The sequence below is a fragment of the Pimephales promelas genome, chromosome 3, assembly GCF_988280905.1.
Source record: "Pimephales promelas chromosome 3, fPimPro1.hap1.1, whole genome shotgun sequence".
Classification (NCBI taxonomy): Eukaryota; Metazoa; Chordata; class Actinopteri; order Cypriniformes; family Leuciscidae; genus Pimephales; species Pimephales promelas.
Window position 1 is genome coordinate 40,354,852 of NC_142771.1, and position 20,315 is coordinate 40,375,166.

The 20,315-nt window shown below is 37.5% G+C and overlaps 1 protein-coding gene across 1 annotated transcript; it reads right to left on the minus strand.

Moving 5' to 3' along the window:
• Positions 1-1,729: 1,729 nt before the first annotated feature.
• On the minus strand, positions 1,730-19,530 carry notum1a (notum, palmitoleoyl-protein carboxylesterase a). Its single transcript, XM_039667155.2, has 11 exons — positions 18,673-19,530; positions 13,217-13,269; positions 13,025-13,120; positions 12,519-12,579; positions 12,345-12,403; positions 11,495-11,597; positions 11,223-11,414; positions 8,924-9,021; positions 8,687-8,834; positions 8,542-8,589; positions 1,730-5,975 (listed from the first exon to the last, which is right to left on the minus strand). Exons 1-11 carry the CDS (start codon positions 19,023-19,025, stop codon positions 5,669-5,671), a joined length of 1,518 nt encoding a protein of 505 aa, XP_039523089.2. The 5' UTR covers positions 19,026-19,530; the 3' UTR covers positions 1,730-5,668.
• Between the last annotated feature and the right edge of the window lie 785 nt (positions 19,531-20,315).

Genomic DNA, 20,315 nt, shown 5'->3' on the forward strand with positions numbered 1-20,315 from the left:
AAAGTTAATTTTAAAAGTAATGCATTACAATATTGTGTTAGTCCCTCAAACATTAACTTATTGCGTTACTTATTTGCTTGCTTGCTTGTTTTTTAATAACAAAACAAGTTATGTGTAGCAAATGTAAATGCCCTTTCACAGCAAAAGTGACATAAATAAGCCTCAGGCTGAAGGAAACGCACATTCACTCCTGTACAGTAGAGGGCGCCGCTCAAACAAACCTTTCAGATGTTCTGCCATTCTGGATCAGAGAAGATGATGACGCAGAAGTTTAACACTCTTACTTTTGCAAATAAATAAATAATAAACAAATGCAATGTTTATCTAAAGTCATCTTTGCTTATTTGTAAATTTGAATTGGATCATTGAAAATCAACAGCAAAGACGCTGGTTAATAAAGTATATTTGTGTAATTTACCATATTTAAGTATTGCGGGTATGCATACTATTCTGAGTTTGCATTTCACAGTATTTGGCAATACTTTATTTCGATACTCCACTTTAACGACTGCTAGTTGACATGTAGTTATTTAAAGTTAATAGAAGTTTAGAGTATTAATCTGTTTAACCCTTTAACTTTACAAAATGATTGGTGGTTTAAAAAAATGTAAGTATGTTTTTAATAATTTTTCAAAAACATACTCAACCAAACGGTTGATTTGGCACATAACGGTAACTGTCACCCCCCCTTTTAAGAATGGACATTAAAATGCACTATTAAAACTTTGTTGTAATTCAAGAATGCTTTGGAATAAAGACCTAAGTTTAGTCTTGTTTTAAAGAAAACACTCAGCAGATTATTGCTAAAGAAAAAGCACTTTATGAAAAAGTTATGGAAGTTTTAAATGTACATTAACTCAAATATACTGTGCTAAATATTTTTTCTTTTATATAAAATATATATTTTACAAAATATTTTTCCCTATAAAACTACTATAAAATCAAAGCCATATATCTAACCAAGTTGTGTTCCAAATTTGAAGTTGATATCACAAAAATTTAAGTTCTCATGAGATTTTGTTTAGGCGTAGTACCAAAAATGACATAAATTCCATTGAATGTAATTGTATGCATTCTGCTGTAACAAATTAATAAATTTCTGTCCAAATATCACTTCTGTTACAAAATATGAACCTTGAGACTCAGATCTTTCTAAAAATGTGTTTTGTCAAGACTAGAAAAAGGTTTTGATCATAATATAATGGGCAATGAAAAAGTATGGCAAAGTATGTGTATGAATTCCGCAACCATTTATTACCATTAAGTGACATCTCAACCATTTGGTAGAGACCGATATTTGAAAAATTATGGGATGTGTTGAAAAAAAATGCATTGAGTGTGGTTACTAGCGACATAAGAAGATAAGAAATGCAAACAAAAAAATAATTCCATCACTTTTTTCTTGGTGAGGACTTCAAAGGGTTAATATCTCACATTGTACTGACTATACGACACTTTGGATGTATATATCTTGATACTCTAATGATACTCTAATGAGAGTTGACATGTAGTTGCAGTTACTCAGATTCAGTATTCCTAAAAATGAATAACTAACTGTATGTTTGTGATGATGAGTGAATTCCTGCTCACATTATTGTAGTATTGATCTACAATAACCGTCGGGTTCACACAGAGCACAAACTACGCCTCTGCACTTACCCACGATATATCTCAACATGGGGACAGTCAGTCAATACATGGGAGAAAAAAACAATAACTTGTGTCAATTTGAAAAAGTTACTCAAATATTTTGTGGTAAATGTAAAAGTAATGTGTTCGCACCAACACTGCTAATATCTACACCAATAGATGCACAGGTTATTAGTTATTAAACCCAATAATAACTCAATAATATGATATAGTGACAAATTTTGGAAGCAAAATGGGTTCATAATTCACTAACACCATGAGATGGACATTGGAGCGTTGGGGTGTGTTAAATGAAAAGGCAATATGAAATGTTTGTTTGGAATAACTGTAATGTTTTCTCTCAGGGACACATACATGCATTCAACACAAGGAAAAAAAAACAGAATTATTTACAATTTACAAAGAATCACTTCTCTGTGAAAATAGCATTATAAATATGATTTACATAACAAAATAAATATTCAGCTTAGCCATGTAGATTGAGTTTTCTGTTAAAAAAAATATGTTACAGAACAAAATAGCAATTAGTAATACCTTCACATCTCTGTTGTTTTCTTTTCTCTTGGTTGGTTTATTTAGTTGCATTTTCCATAAGACCGCTACATAAAAATTATATTAAAAAGTAATTTTCTATTAAATATTTTAACAGTCTAGAAGGTCTTCATTTGACAAGAGTACTCTCAAAGGAGTCCGCTGTTAATAAAACCTATACATAGATACATAGCATCTCTCCCAATCGAGTGAGAATTTGCATTGATAAAAGTGTGATCAACCATCATCTTACTGTCATGTCAGCACAACGGTGGTTTGTTACATGAAGGAGAATTGCACTCGAACAGTGTCATTTTGCTTATTTTACCGTTAAAATACTAAGAAAAAGATGTCCCAAGAGTTGAAGAAAATGAGCGAACTGAGCGAAATACCCCTTTTAATACATTTTAATGTGAACGAGTTAAACTGAAGGTACACCAAAAACGTTTGGAGACCAACCTGAGTAGCAGGGTCACATTCAGGACATTGCGTGTCTAAAATGTGACTATGAAAACGAGCATCTGTTTGCGTGAAATTTACATTTCATCCAAGATTTGTGAGGACGTATGCATTTGTTCCATAGAGAAATAGTTCTCCCAAAAATACAAATTCTGACATCGTTTACTCACCCTCATGAATCATTTTCAACAATGTCCAACCTTCTGTTTTACATACAAACACAAATGGATTTAAACTGCCCAAAAGTCAACAAAGTAGTCCATTTGACTACGTCCCTATTGTCCATGCCATGCTCCGTATTGACACGTTCATGTAAAAGGTTTGACGAAACTCATGCCAAAGGCTTGAAAAGATCTTGGCCACAAATTAGATTTGATAGCTACGCCAAAATGGATAAATAATGTCCATTCATATCAAGGACTATAACTATAACGATAAAGACGTAGTTTCGCTGGTTCTGGAAGATTTCTTTCCATTCATTTTCCCATAGGGATTTCAAAAACAGTCTGTTATAAGAAATACACCAAGCTATTAGGTGAATCAATACGTTACAAACTTCGATGTGAAGACAGTTTTAAGAAAATTAGACGTAATGACAAAAGGTACAAGACTTTGGCATTAATGCCTTTAGGCCGTGTGTCCACCAAAGCGTTTTTGGCCAGCTGAAAACGCTAAGACGCTCTGCTGAAGAAGCCGAGCCGAGCTTTGGGTGCTTGATAATTTGTTTCATACAAAAAAATTATTTTTCATCCATTTTGTTCGGTTAGCTCTGCGAGTTGACGCCGTTGTACAGAAAAAATGTTGTGACAGTTGGTCGGTGTGGTATTAGTCCCGCCCCTCCTCCTATGCGATTGGACGGCTGGGTAAAAAACGACAGTGATGAGCGCTGCATTTTGTACAAAGTTAAAAAGTTTTCCACTTTCGGCGACCAGTAAAAAACGCTAGGCGCTAGGTGCTTCAGCGTGAAAAAAAAAAAAAAAACGTTCAGCGCCTCGTTCCGCTCATGGCGTTCTGAAAACGCGGAAAACATACGCCAGGCGCGTGGAAAAACGCTTTGGTCGACACACAACCTTATGGTGCGCTCTATTATTTATCCGTCTCGGAGATCCGAATCGGCCCCCTTTCCTCGGATTTCTCCTCTCGGACGTCGGACAACCGCGAGGACACCGAGCAAGAATTCCGTTTCGGAATTCAAGATGGCTGCGCCCTGTGTGAGTATGAATTGTTTTCATTGTTTTTGAACCGCTTTGGTATTTTAAATTACGATTATAATCACTCGTATTACTGTGTCCCCTGTAGGTATGGGAATCGGTTGTTGTGAGTGAAATTACTTACGTTGCTAGCGTTGCTAACAGAAGATTAACATGAAAAACATGAAATTAAACATGGCTGCGTTTTGATAAGGTGTATTCATAATTTTTTTTTTAATGCAAGTGCCTGACTTAATGTAACAGCTTTCCGGGTGGCGTCCATTTTTTTCTCCGACTCGGACGCGCAAAACATAATAGAACGCTTGAAGTGTGGACGTGACGTCATATACGAGGTCAGAGTCGGTTCGTTGGCTATAATAGAACGCACCATTAGTGTGGGAAAGTGTTTGAAAGAATTTTTTTGTCTATTTTGCACTCTATTTTAATATTTTGGTGTCGCCCCTTCATTGCTGTGCATTGTGGCTTTTGTTTTTTTTTACAATTATTTCACTTTTTTCAAATTAAGTCACATTAGTGACTGCCGTAAAGGTTACAAGAGTTTTATACCATTCCGATGAAGTAGCGATTTTTACAATTTCGCTCTAAAATGACCGAACACCAGCAGAGGGTTAAACACGATAATTTTAAAACTAAAAATATCGTGGTCTAATGGCTTCTAAAAAAACCCAAATAACATGGATTAACAACCTCTCAGCTCAAAGTAGGGCTGTCTTTGACGGTTTATAAGCTATCGTTACAAATCTATTTCTCCATGGAGAAATTGAATGGAGTTTTTACTTCTGAAACCCGACTGTTGCACATAGTTATCGGTAGTTATCTTTATAGTTATTGTTCTTGGTACTGTTGAATGGATTCTGGGATATAGTCTATGACTACTATGATACTTTTATTGTGTTCTTTGGCTTTTGGCAGTATAGATGACCAAACACTTTGATGATGTTGAGAAACAGAAGCTTGAACATTCTTTGAAAGTTCTCCAGCCATGTTTGGAATGGCACGGGAGTTGGTTAAAGATAACAGAATTAATATTATTATTATTAAGGGACTGACTATTCCTAAATCAAGTCATATTATATTTGAAAATAACTTAGCTGTACCCCAAGAATGAAGTTGGGTTTAGAGTAGGTGATCCAGTGCTTTCCACACACGTGTGAGTCTGTCTGTCCCAAAGTTCCCGTTTATACGATTCTTTATAGTCTTGAGTAGATCCATATATATTTGACATGTACTTCATGTAATCTGTGTTACAGATTATAAACTCTATAAATCGATAATATATCCGTAACACTCTCTCTCTGAATGGACATATAAAACTCTAATAAACTGTGGCTAAATATATTGGTAACAAAAAGGAAATGAGATAAAAACCACGACGCAAACAACACAGCTGAAGATCCGTAAAACTGGATTACATTCGTGATACTTTAATAACCAAACGATAAATTAAGAGAAGAGATGCAGGTGTACCTTGTCCCGGTTTGCATGGTTTTCCTCAGTACTTTAACCCGTACTGTGTTGGGAAGGTTTTGAACAGTCAGCAGCCCATGGTTTAACTGAGGTGGATCTGACAAGGGCTCCGTTCCAAATCTCTGTTTTGGGCATCTCCACCGTCTCCAAAGCTGCTCAGTGAGGACAATCTGCATACGCTGGACTTTTAAACGGATCATTAATGAGGGGATCTGGAGATGGAAGCCCATAGAAATTTGGCACAGAGCCCCGGCTAAAGGCGAGGCTCAGCCTGAGGTCAAAGCTGAGGTGGGTGAAGGGCTTGGAGGTATCGAACGGACTGATGGGAAAGGAGCGAGTCCTTTTAGCATTTAGCTGCCGCTGCTGAGCATGCCCAGTAGTTTACTCGGGTCCATGCCCTGCTGGTGGGCCATCTTCTGCACGTCGAAGCCCATGTGCATGAGGAACTGGATAACGTTCATCTCCTGTCCCGTCGACTGGTCTCGGATTGTTGGGCACGTGGGGTTGCAGTGAGGCCATGGACAGCTGTCAATCAAGTGCATGGGACAGCCTTTGGGAGGGGATTTGTTATTTCTGCTGTTGTCCTGTAGACTGCGATCCCAGCAGTGGAGCGCTCTGGGTAAAGACGTGCCCTTGACTTGAACGTCGGTCCAGAAACTACAACAAACACAAGAGGGCAGAACTACTCAATGAGTGTCCCGTTCATTTGACTAGTGGGAAAAATACAACACATTCTCATCCTTTGGCGTCACATAGGTGACGCCATATGACATTTCGTTGAAATACTACGCACATGGTACCCTTTAGCGTCAATATAACACGCACTGTTATGGGTGTGTTTAGGTCTGGGGTAGGGTCTGTGTCTTATATTGATGCTAAAGGATGCCATGTGCGTAGTATTTCGACGAAATGTCATATGGTGTCACCTATATGACGCCAAAGGATGAGAACGGGCTCGAAAAATAACACTTCAAATCAGTGACTTCTCACCCTACTATTTACCAGCTATATCCTGTTTAAAAAAAAAACATATTTAAAGGCCCCTATTATCCTTATTTACAGGTTCATCATTTTCTTTAGTGGGCTTGCTAGAATAAGTTTACATTATTTAATGTTCAAAAACGAATTTTTCGATAAATGTCGATTTACATTGTCGCAGCAACTGTTTTCACCCTCTGTCTGAAAAGTCTGTTTTTGTTTCAGTTTCTATAAAACCACCTGGGGCACGTTCAAGTTCAAAACGGTGAGGTTTCCGGGTTGAACGTTGTGTTTCCTGGAAACGGGGTTTGAGATACGTTTTCTCTTGTTTGGTGGGTGTGTCAGAACTGCAGTCCAATCAGCAGCAACATCTATATAAAGCACGCAGTATTAAAGTGAACTCGCACTGTGGGTTCAAGGAAAGTCATTTACAAATGTGTTCAATGCAGCTAAGAATGGCCTTCTCAGCTGCCATAGTTGCAACTCTTGCGTCATCAGAACAGTGTGTTCAACGCATCACCGTTTCTGTTTAAAACGCTGTGCAACATTTTGTCAGGGCTGAACTTCTGAAAAGCCCAGCCTGCTCTGATTGGCCAGCTTTTCCCAGTGTGCTCTGATTGGCCAGCCAGTCCCAGTCTGCTCTGATTGGCCATCCAGTCTCAGTCTGTTCTGATTGGCCAGCTAGTCCCAGTCTGCTCTGATTGGCCATCCAGTCCCTGTCTGCTCTGATTGGCCAGCCAGTCCCAGTCTGTTCTGATTGGCCAGCCAGTCTCAGTCTGCTCTGATTGGCCAGCCAGTCCCAGTCTGCTCTGATTGGACAGCCAGTCCCAATCTGATCTGATTGGCCAGCCAGTCACAGTCTGCTCTGGTTGGCCAGCCAGTCCAAGTCTGCTCTGATTGGCCAGCTAGTCCCAGTCCACTCTGATTTACCAACCAGTCCCAGTCTGTTCTGATTGGCCAGCCAGTCCCAGTCTGCTCTGATTGGCCAGCCAGTCCCAATCTGATCTGATTGGCCTGCCAGTCCCAGTGTGCTCTGATTGGCCAGCCACTCCCAGTCTTCTCTGATTGGCCAGCCAGTCACAGTCTGCTCTGGTTGGCCAGCCAGTCCCAGTCTGTTCTGATTGGCCAGCCAGTCCCAGTCTGCTCTGATTGGCCAGCTAGTCCCAATCTGCTCTGATTGGCCAGCCAGTCCCAGTGTGCTCTGATTGGCCAGCCAGTCCCAGTCTTCTCTGATTGGCCAGCCAGTCCCAGTCTGCTCTGATTGGCCATCCAGTCCCAGTCTGCTCTGATTGGCCAGCCAGTCACAGTCTGCTCTGGTTGGCCAGCCAGTCCAAGTCTGCTCTGATTGGCCAGCCAGTCCCAGTCTGCTCTGGATGTAACGCCCCTTAACATAATCGGTGAGTATAAAATCAGAGGCTTTCTGGGCTGTTGTAAACGCTACTGTAACTACACTAACTATGGCATCAGTTTTTCCATATCAGTTCAAGCTCAATAGTCCAATAATGTCAGTCAAGAAGAACAAGCTGATCGACCTGAACCACTTTCCTAAGCACAACTCGTGCAGGGCGATTCACAGTGGCAAATCTTTCAACTCTGTCATTTATAACATCAGACCTGCATTGAACTGCATGGTTCAGAAAACAGTGCAATTTATTTAGTGTTTTTGTGTTGTTTCCAGTCTAAATATGAACTATTCTTAAATCAGATGCATTTACTAGACAAGTAAAATGATTGTGTTAATTATTTAAAAATTACTAATAGTCTTAAGTACTACTAAATTAATTGCCAATGGCGTAATGGAAAAATGGAAACAAGATTATTTCTCTTATCCCATTGGCAGATCATTTTTACAGTGTTGAGAAATGCTGAAAAACACAACAAAAGGCTGTACTGCTGAGGAATAGTGTTAAAAATATATATTTTTTACCACTGTTTCCTAAGTTTGTCCACTTAAGGAAGCCCCAAAAAGGTATTTTGGATTCAGAGTAGAAAAAACAAAAAACAGCAATTCTTGGACATGATGTGGACAACACACTACTAACACAGCTCAACCAGACCTCACTCTTTATTTTGCGTATGCCTTGGGCATGATGTTTTATCAAAGGGTTTATCCTGACCACAGTAGAACATCAGGTAAATTGTATTAATTGCACTTTATTTGATTTAAAAAATGCAAATCTACTCCTGAACTGACATCACACTTAATCTACAAGTAGAGATGCACATAATCAAAGAGATCACTTACTTTCTTGTTATGAATTCGTGCGAAAGGCAAGCTGGAGCAAACATGGCACTGCAGGGGAAAAGCAGAAACAGCCAAAAAGTGATAACTTTGAATGAGCATTCGTGCGGTCTTCACAATGAGTCTCTAAAGGGCCGGTCATACTTACGGGACGTCCTTCAGAGTGTTCCTCAGCTCCGTCCCCAGATTCTGGATATAACGCCACTGGCCCTCTTGAACGGGCTGACCCGTCAGATGAATGTTGTCCACCGTTAGCTGGGCTTCATCAAACAACCACTGCACTACGAACACTGGACCTGTAATAAAGAAACATCCCACTGGGTTAAACAAAGCAACCAAACTCAATAGTGTCCGTAAAGGACTAGTGGGTGGGGCCTGTACTCACGTTTAATGGTAGGATAATTTTTATAGCCAAAAAAGCAGTTCCATTCTTTTCCTTCATAAGCCTGTCGGCATCGCTCCGGTACAACACCACCCCAGTATCTGTGGACAAGAAGTTCATGACATTATATTTACCAATATTTGGTGTGATGAACATTTGAACTTGAATGAACGGCTGGTAAATTGTCTGTTCAGACGATACAAACATTTGCATGCAGGACAAATGGTTGGCGCCCCCATGCAATAAACCCAGTTATGCTCACGCCATGGCGAATTCGCTATTTACATGGAGGAATTTGTAAAGAGGGAACTTTAAATAACAACATATATATATATATATATATATTAGTGCTGTCAAACGATTAAAATATTTAATCGCGATTAATCGCATTAATGTCATAGTTAACTCGCGATTAATCGCATTAATGTCATAGTTAACTCGCGATTAATCGCATATTTTTATCTATTATAAATGTCTCTTGATTTCTTTTTGTTACATTATTTTTTTCTCATTTTAATGCTCTTATCAATATGGAAAAGTGGAAAAATTATTATTGAAAATAACATTGGAATAGTGTTCAATTTCACACTAACATATAGCTTATAAATAATCTCTCACACAATGTAACACTGTCTATCAATAAAAGGGTGAAAGAAATACTGACGAGGCCCTAATATTGGCGAGGGGGCGGAGAATTCGCATCATCTGTGTGTGTGTGTGTGTGTTTGCTTGGCCATCATCAAGTGGTGTTTCAGACTGGACGTGCTGCGATGATGATAGCTCAGTTCACAACGACTGAACACAGATCACTTTGGTCTTGTCAATGGAACAATATGGCAACTTTTTAAAAGTAAACTTTCCATTCAGAATTTTAGGGCATCCATTTCGGCGTCTCGTGCTCGTCATACACTCAAAAGTAACGTTACTATTTGGCCGGCTTGCAAGCCGAAACGAGTGTGTGCGGCACAAAATGTCCTCGCGCTGCGCTCTGAAACCCATTCATTTCAATGGCTTGCACCGCGCGAGGGCGTTTTGTTGCTTCTTCGACCAAAGCGCAAGCGGATCTAGACTGTAAACAAAACAACAGGCACGCTGCAAACACACGTTTGGGTTTGTGAGCCGCCTTTGAGTGGATGACGAGCGCGAGACGCCGAAATGGAGCAAAAGCATGTGAAAAAACTACAAAGTTTGCTAGGACAAAAAGACCGTTAATTGCGCGATAAAAAAATTAACGCCGTTAAAATGGGTTTGCGTTAACGCCGTTAATAACGCGTTAAACTGACAGCCCTACTATATATATATATATATATATATATATTTAAGTAAAGAACTGCACAGCAATGAAGGGGCGACTCTATAATATCAAGAGTGCAAAATAGATTTAAAACAGTTCTTTCCCACACTAAAGGCATTAGGTTCACAGTCTTGTACCTTTTGTCAGTCAATTTCAGTTGCCTTAAAATAGCAACGCACCATTAATGCGTTTTCATACCAAGACGTAAAAATGAAAACTGCGTCGGGCTGAAACTAGCATAAAACACTTAGCTATGTTGCGCCTGGTGCTGCATTGCGCCGTGTGTATGTGTATGTGTTTTGACCAGTGTTGGGTGTAACTAATTACTAAGTAATTAGTTACTGTAATTTAATTACTTTTCCCTTGAAAATGTAAAGTAAGGGATTACTCTTAATTTATCTGTAATTTAATTACAGTTACTTCTAATGTAATTGAGGTAAATACTGTGTATAGATCAATCCAATCTCACAGCGATTCGTATGCGTTTTATGAGGAATCTAAATATTACGACCGCACTCGTACAACTTCGTATGAATTATTGTAAAATATGTATGAAAAAAGTGTGAAATGTCATGATATCAGACATAAAACAATAGTGGGTTTACATCAATATATATTGTCTGATGCTAAAAAGTATATTTTTATAATCTAACCTTCTCCACCTTTGGTCAGTTTAAGGATAATTCATGCAATTTTATAGTATTTATTTGAAAGAATTAAAACAGATTCATGTCTATTCTTGTATTATTCAGCTGGTTGAGATTGAAATTGGATAGTGAAAGTAATTAGTAATTAAAAGTAATTAAATACTTTTTAGAGAGAGTAATTTGTGCAGTAAACTAATTACATTGTTGAAGAGGTAATTAGTAACTAGTAATTCATTACTTTTTTAGAGTAACTTACCCAACACTGGTTTTGACCCAGTGGGATGTCATGCTTTCAAAGCTAACTTGCTATCGCTAGCATATCCGCCTACCCTACCTTTAATGACAAGCGTAATATTCTTACTTGATTCCTCTCTTGATGACCTCAGTGGGTGCACAGTTGATGGTGTCCACACAGTCAGTGCAGCGGTATTGTTTGTTGTCCAAGAACCAGCCAGAATCAGCCAGACCCCTGACCTGGATGTTTGCGTGACCCAACTCCTCCAGGAGCTCAGATACTGGGTCCACGTTCAGCAACACCCCAGTGCCGCCCGCACTGTCCACACGACACACACACTTAGTCAACATCAATCACAGACCTCAGGTCAGAAACGATGGTCTGTGTTGTGGACTCACCTGCTTCCCGCTAACAGCAGTATCTTGGCATTGTCCAGACCTTTGGTGAGAAGATCCTTCACCACTTCCTTTATGATCAGTGAACCCATGAACGCATAGTCATCTGTACACAATAAACAACCCATTAATGAATGGCCAGTGCTAAAAAAGATCAGGACTAGTTGTTAGATGGCCACTACATGAAAACTATAGCATCCTACTACTACAGTGATGGTATAAAGTGGTAATATATTGGAACTGTCACCTCCAAACCAACAGTTTTGGCTCATTAAGATGACGAATTATGATGCGAAGCACTTTGGGTATACAGTAGTATGAAAACGCTATACAAGTGCTTCATTCAAGATATTGAACTTTTATTCAGAATCATCAAAGATACATTGAATTGATCAAAAGTGACATTAAAGACATGTATAATGTTACAAATAGATTTCTGTATTCTTTTGAACTTTGAGTGATGATTGAACATTATAGAAGACACCTGATGTAAATAAGCAGAATGAAGCAGGAATTTTTTAAGTCACCATTATTGAGATCAGTGTTTGCTTTAATTGGGCTCTTGACCCTTAATTCATAAACTTTAGATTTTGTTTGGCTGCAGTATATGAGTTATAACAGCCAGATGAACACATAGAAAAGGTGATCTGATGGAGATGGTTGTGTTTTAACTTTAAAAATGTCTGAGCCCACAAGTGAAAATCTTTTTGGCATTCCTATTATATTTCATACGTAATTTTTGCATTCTTTTTTCCAGGTTAATTTACAATTCTCTTTTCAGTGTAGTTTAATTGGCATTTGGACCATAACATAGTAAACAATATATAATCTTTATATATATTTTGAATCTTACTTTGATCGGTTTTTGGTGTGGCCCCACTCCATACATCACTTGAGCAGTATGGGATGAACCTGAAAAGTGGTAAACGCAGGTGGTAAACGACTTCAGGTCCAAATTTGTGCCGACGTAACCATCATGTTTCATCTCAAGCATTATTTACGCGAGTATTGACAGAGAGATACTCACACCATGTTGGCATTCCACCAGTGTGGGTTTTCCTCTGGAAGTGAAGACAGTATTCCTGTGCCTGAAGTTAAAACAAAGACATATAGAACTATAAAATCATGTAAAATAACAAAAATGAGAATGATCTTTCTATATTTGGTTTGAAATCTAGTTTATGTTGCCTAAAATTTGGCCATTTAAGGAAAGTCATTTCACTCGGCGGCCATCTTTGAAACACCTCAGCTATTTCAGTCATGCGAGTACACCTCCAAATATCTCTTTGAATGCGGAAACATCACATTTTCCAAAGCTCTTGCGATTAAATTTCATATTTGAAATCGACAATGAAATTAGACAACAACACTCTCATCAATTTTGTCAAAGTTAAATCAAAGGTAATTTAATGACGTTACCAACTGGTGATTGGCTCTTTTATTTAGTGGCTTATTCCGCCATTTCTGTATTGCTGTGAATACTGATACTATAAGAAATGAAACCTCTGTTGACAGACTGTTGGCATCTCTAACCTGTCTTGCTTTGTGGCCATGTGCAGGAGCTCATGAGTCTCCTCATGGTCTCGTATCTGCTGTCACAGTTCTCCTTGTTGAAGCAGTACCAGCCTCCTGCACAGAGACACATAGGTTCAGCATCACATGCGCAGTTGCGCACAAAACAGTCGGTGAAGAGATTCTTCTGATGACTGAAAGCATCGCACTTACCCTCCAGAAATATTAACCACCTTCTGCTTCCCTTGGACTCCTTCAGGTAGTACCTACAGTAAAGCAGACAGACATTACAACATATACTTACAGGCACTGCCATCAGCTCTTACACACATCAATTTAATGAACAATTCAGTGTATAGGTCTGAATTTAACGGTTTCTCAAGATATAATCAGTTATTTTCAGCATTATGTCAACAGAATATGAGTCTAATCCTAAAAAAAGACAATGATTGGATATAAAGCAGAATGAAAGTCTCATAAAGTGTGATTAATTGAATTTACAAGTACTTGAATTGATGTGTACTTCATATCTTAAAAGTATATAGCCTATCTTTTTTTAATCCATTTGCAGATAATACAATTTTAATTGTACTTGAAGTCTATAAAAATTATGGAAGCTTATTTCCGCCATTGAAAAAAAAAAATAATTGCGACTTTTTACCTCACAATTACAAGATATGAAGTCAGAATTGTGAGATATAAAAACGCAATTGTGAGAGAAAAAAATAATAATTGCGACTTTTTACCTCACAATTACAAGATATGAAGTCAGAATTGTGAGATATAAAAACGCAATTGTGAGAAAAAAAAGAAAGAATTGCGACTTTTTATCTCACAATTTTTACTTTTTTTCTCACAATTACGAGTTAATATCTCAAACTTCTGACATCTTTACTCAGAATTGTGAGATATAAACTCGTAATTGCGAGTTATCGGGCTGATTCTAATTGGAAAAAATACTAACTTTTTTTCCCCTCAGAATAGTTTATATCTCACAATTCTGACTTTACAAAACGCAATTGCGACTTTATATATTGCAATTCTGACTTTATTTCTCGCAATTCTCATTTTATAACACGTAATTATGATTATATCAATCAATTCTGACTTTATATCTCGAAGTTCTGACTTTATGTCTCGCAATTCTGATTTTATTTCTCGCAATTCTCATTTTATAACACGCAATTCTGACTTTATATCAATCAATTCTAACTTTATCTCGCAATTCTGACTTTATATCTCACAATTCTGACTTTATATCAATCAATTCTAACTTTATTTCGCAATTCTGACTTTATATCTCGCAATTCTCATTTTATAACACGCAATTACGACTTTATATCAATCAATTCTGACTTTATATCAATCAATTCTGACTTTATATCTCACAGTTCTGACTTTATATCTCGCAGTTCTGACATTATGTCTCGCAATTCTCATTTTATAACACGCAATTCTCATTTTATAACACGCAATTACGACTTTATATCAATCAATTCTGACTTTATATCTCACAGTTCTGACTTTATATCTCGCAATTCTGACTTTATTTCTCGCAATTCTCATTTTATAACACGCAATTCTCATTTTATAACACGCAATTACGACTTTATATCTCGCAATTCTGGCTTTATTTCTCGCAATTCTGACTTTATAACATGCAATTGCGACTTCATATCACGCATTTGCGACTTTATATCACGCAATTGTGAGTTTATATCTCACAATTCTGAGAATTCTGAGATTTAAACTCACAATTGTGACAAAAAAGTCGCAATTACCTTTTCTATTTTTTTCTTTCTGTGGTGGAAATTTGCTTCCATTAAAAAAGTGAACCATGTAATGTCAAACTACAAATTTTAAAGTGTAGTACATTTTGATTCTCTATGCTTTAATATTCTTTTGTCGTGTTTTAAAGTAGCCTAAACTTAATTAATGCGTTGACTAACATACTAAACCATATGTCTTATTGGATATTACATTTAAAGATAAAATATTTAATTTATACTAAATTACAAATTCATTCCAAATGTGCATTAATTACAAATATATGTAAACATGACACAGTTACAATAGAAATGGCATTAAAGTATGTTTTAGTGTCCCATAAATGCTTGATGGTACATTCAACAACACCATATTTCAACAGAATTATGAATTTATACATAAAGATGTACTTAAGTGGGTCACACAATATGTAAAAAGTCCATTTGAAATGATAATAAAACTACATTTTCATTTAATTGCAATAAATATGCAATTGGGCTAAGTGTCTGAAAACATTGCATTTAGTTCACACTTAAAATATTGTTTTAAAGTATATTTTTTCAACTTCTTCTTGCACAACGGATGTTGGACTTAGAGGTGATGTCCACCGTATCCACAAGAGGGCGTTCAGATATTGCATAAACTCAAACTTCAGTCGTTTGCTGCTTGTGTGAGAACAGTCCCAGTTGTGGCTCCGCTCGTTGCTTTGAGGGGCATCAGTCTAACATAATTAAAGACAGCTTTAATTTGCATCCAATTTATGCCACTGGTGACCGCATTTCTGGCATATGGTGTACATTTCTCACTATTACCCGCTACTAACACACTAACGATTTATGTTTCATTCCATTACACCTTATAAAGCTCAGGCATAAGCGCTCATAAACTTAACGCGGACATTCAGTAAAGGTTTCTATAAACGCTGTAAAATTAGGATAATCCTCATCCTACAAGCTTTTCTGCAGTGATTTTGAGTTTCACACAACCTCTCAAGTGATTACATGATTCCTAACATCAGGATTTTGCAAGAAGTCTTAAATGAACAGTTAATGCCTGTTTTTTACTCAATATATCCAGCTATTCATGCATGTACCATAAATAATAATAATAATAATAATAATATTTTTTAAGTTCGAAACACTGATCTGCATAAACGTGACATGCATGAAATATGCTTCATATAAAGAGTTTTTGAACGTAACGATAATAGCAGCGGATTTGCATGAATATAAAGCATATCAAAGTTTTATATAAAGGATACATAGTGTGAGAGTTTTTTCACTATAGCATTATGTATAGATATCACTGTTGTTGTTATAGATTATTTAGCACTACAAGTTATTGTCAAGGGAAGAGTACTTACACGTGACGCAAGCCGGGTGAATTTAGATCATCTGTCCTCACTTTTACTTTATACTACATTTTTAACTTTTAAGATTTAAGTGTAAGACGGCAGAGGCTCAGGTATGTCACGATGTGCCTAATCAATTATCCATATGGTAAATAATCCACATGGTACCGTAAAAATGATCAATAAGTTATGACGACTTATCTTTTTTATAATGCTTTAACTCATCAAAATAAGTTAAGCAATTTGACGTTTTAGGTTCACAAGATATAATTCACTCATTTTTAAGTCTGTTTAATGTCAATTAAGTTGATATGACTTAAACATTCAAGTTGATTGTAAAAAAAATGCCTTAAATTAAGTACAATGTAATCAATTATGGCATTTACAATGATATTGCAACATAATGCATATGGCAGTCATTTTGTAGAGTGTAAACTAAAGTAATATACGGTCTCAATATCGAAAAACATGACAATCAAGCATTAACTTTCATTAGAATTACTGTAAAAAAAAATATTGTTGGTTTAACTTAAAAAATAAGTAACCTGGCTGCCGTAAACTTTTAAGTTCATTGAACTGGAAAAATTGAGTTTAATACAATGAAGATTGATTTAAGCATCAGAAACTCAAAATATTATGTTATCTGAACTAAGTTGATTTTACAAAAGAAAAAAATGTTTTACAAATCATGAATTTTTTTTTTACAGTAATATATGCATCCTACACTCAAAATTGTTTTAATTTTGCTGCTTGTTCAAATTGCTTAGTTAAAATTGCTATACATTTTGTCCAAACTTAATTTGATTGTGTTCAATCTAGTTTACTCAATCCGTTTGTTATGGATTACGTGAATTACATGATTTGTGTTGCTTTAACTGAAGTAAAAAAGTGCTATAAAGTGCTATAGATGTCTATAGTCTAGTAATTGATTAGTGTGACACTAAAATAAATTATATTGCTTTGGATGAATGAATACATGAATTTGAATACCTGAATCATATCAGGGGACAGGGGGCCTTTTTAAATTCACTGACACTATTAAATAGGGCTGTACCCAAACATAGTAAATAAGTTGAATCAACCTTAATGAATTAAGTTGACCCAACGCAAGTACAATAAGTTGGAATAACATAATTGCATAATACTGATATAAAGCAAGTTAATCATGTGGAAATCCTTTCCATGATTTTTTTATGTTCATTCAAAGAGCTTTTTTTTTTTTTGAGTGTATTTGGGTATTTAAAGAGCTTGTGTTGTTTTGACCTCATCTTGAATTGAGTTTCAGTCTCCAGGTATAGTAGAGCGGGACGGGTCAACAACAAAACACTCTTGGCTTCAACACTTGGGGGTTGAGGGGGAGGAATGTAAATTGGTCATTGGAAAACCCCTCAGTGATTCGGGGAACACATGCTCCTCGTGGTGCTTTTGGACTTGTTCTGATGTTTGCAGAGACACAGCTTTTTCTCTGATTGTAGCAAACATAAAATCGATATAAATTCTGAATGATCAGCAGCGGCAGGTCCACAACAGCCAATTGGAGAGATTAAATCAGGCGTTTTATTGTCACTCAGTTGAAAATCATCTCACGAGCAGATTTTAGACACACTTGACCGCAGCATCAGAGCACTGTTTCCCTCTTACTGTACTCAAGCCCCGCCCACCTGTCACTGTATTACCGTTTATTCCAGGTGATTCTCTCGCGATCTCTACCTGATCATGACATGCTCAACTTGCTCTGACAACACCTTACATTTGTATTATAGGTTAAGTGTTATTGCTTTAAAACTTGATTTTACCCAACATGAAACTGTCAGTGCACTGTTAGATGCTTAGACTACTGGAGAACACACTTATATCTTAATCCATTCGTGTTATTTAACCAATGAGATGCAAAAGTCAAAGATTTTCTTAAGCGCTTCTTAACTAAAACCAGGAAGCGATGACATAAATTATTGTAACAAGCCGGTGGGAAAAAGGGTTCCATTAATGATTTTTGATTTTAACATTTCAGTGAATAGCTTCAAAAGAACAACTTTTTTCATAGTGTGAAGAGCATTTTAATAATCAAAAGAACCTTTTGTTCAGTGGAAAGGTTCCATGGATGTTAAAGGTTCTTCCTGGAACCATATAAGCCGATAAAGAGCCTTTACAGTGTAATGATGTTCATTTTAAGAATTTAGGTGTAAAAACTACAGTAGTCTACATTTGAAGTGGATCAAAAAAAAGTTAATCCTAAATCAAGAACGGGTTTTGTTCAAATATCATAACTTTGAAAGGTAGGCTATACAATGGTGACCATATGTCTACTCTTAATACCGTTATTACTGACTCATAATATGCCTGTTGTGTCGATGAAAGGAACTTATACTGTATAAGTTCCAACTGACAGCGATGGCTCAGTCAGTTTTACTGTAAGCTCGCAACAATAACGGTCAACGGCGGCGCGCGCCTAGATGATGCCGCACGCGCCTGTGATGCCCAATTGTCCAATGTAAGCATCCCACTGTTGTGTAACCTAACGTTTATTATCGTAACCGGCGTGTTTTCTTACCCTGCTGGGGTCCCGTCGTTACAGGTGACTGAAGTATTCTCCAGGAAATGTAATTTCATGTCGTAGTCGAGCTTCTGCGCCGAGCACGGGTACAGAGACTGCGCGAGGTTCTTCACCTGAGTCATGAAGTTGTCCATGTTTTCTTCCACGGCTGTGAAATCCAGTGAGAAGCTCTCGGTGGTTTCGGTGCGGTCGCGGGACTGCACGGAGGGGAGCGCGCGCCGTGGCTGCGGGTTTCGACCTCCGCGCAACTTCCGCGCGCTGAGCGCGCCGCACTGGATCAATCCCAGCATCACAGCCCAATGAACCATGCGCATCACCCGCGCGCTCCTCTGCGACGCCCTGCACTTCATCACGCGCTCAGAAGAAATCCTGAGGTGCTGCTGGAAATCTGCACTAGCAGTTATATACACACACAGTTACACAAAGCCAAATGAGTGGAACAGGTGAGCTTTCTCAGTGCAAAACTTGGAGGTCCTTTAAAGCTTTTCTTGTTAGATACTTTATACACTGTTTCCTCCACTGACTTAACACTCCTCTGACTGTTGCGCGCTCCTCTGTTCAATACCTGAGTGTGTTTAACCCGCTCTGGGTTTTAACCCTGCTCTCTTTCCCGTCAACCAATCGCTGTGGAGGGGCGTGATCCAGTCGCACTCATTTCTGTCCTTTTCATTTATTGAAAAAAAAGAAAAAAAAAGCTCATAGTTTGGTTCTTTTGATCTGCAATATTTTTCTTGATGTGGTAGTTTTTTATTGCCATTGAAATGCCTGTTCCACGCGAATTTATAGAGTGAGAATAAGACTTTTCTGACACTTGGCTCTTGTGGATTGGAAAACAATCTATATAAATATAGTAAAACAAATAGCGTGAGAATTTACAAGCAGCGGTGGATAGGCTACTTTGTTATTGGTGTTATGAATTTTGTACAGTTTATTTAGCATAGCCTATATATCATTAAAATTTTATAATGTGTGGTGACTAAATGTAGCTTTAAATACAAATATGCAGCTGGGTTGTTTCAACCCATGTTTGTGTCAAATTTGGACAAATCGAACAGTTGGATTAAAACAAAAATAGAATTTTAGACCCAACGGTTGGTGTTGTCCATTTGACCCCAACAAATAAACAATATGATCAAATCCAACAAATGGTTTAAATGTTTTACTTCAATTTGTAAACCCAACGGTTGGTTTTCTCCATATTTGACCCAAAGATGGGTTGTTTGTTTGTTTGTTTTGTTTTTTGAGTGTATGTCTATTACAGGTCTAGCTACCAATTGTCTGCAGTCCTGTGAGAACAAACTTTTTGTTACTTTCATAATAGGAACGAAAACTTGTCTAGTTGTTTGGGTATTTCTGTCCGTGCACTATAAGACATTCCGCGCCTTTTTTATCAACGGGAGTCTGTCGACGAGGGCCTCTGAAGATCAAAGGAGTCCGTCATCACTCCTCCACCCTCACGGAGACCCTTCAGACTTTCCCTCGGCTGTATTGGAGTCGGAAGGGTACCTCATTCGCACCTAACGCTCCTTTTTGTGGGCAAATTAAATGTTTCATTATTTTATACTGGTATAATTATGACGGTGTCTATCAAACATAAGAAACACATACTTTTTGTTACCACAGCTCAAAGCCCTGCTGTA

Coding starts and splice junctions, on each gene's coding strand:
- notum1a (XM_039667155.2), bottom strand. CDS start 19,025: ATGAAGTGCAGGGCGTCGCAGAGGAGCGCGCGGGTGATGCGCATGGTT. Junction 12,404..12,518: donor TGGTGGAATGCCAACATGGT/GTGAGTATCTCT, acceptor ACCACTTTTCAG/GTTCATCCCATACTGCTCAA. Junction 11,598..12,344: donor CACACCAAAAACCGATCAAA/GTAAGATTCAAA, acceptor TATTGTGTACAG/ATGACTATGCGTTCATGGGT.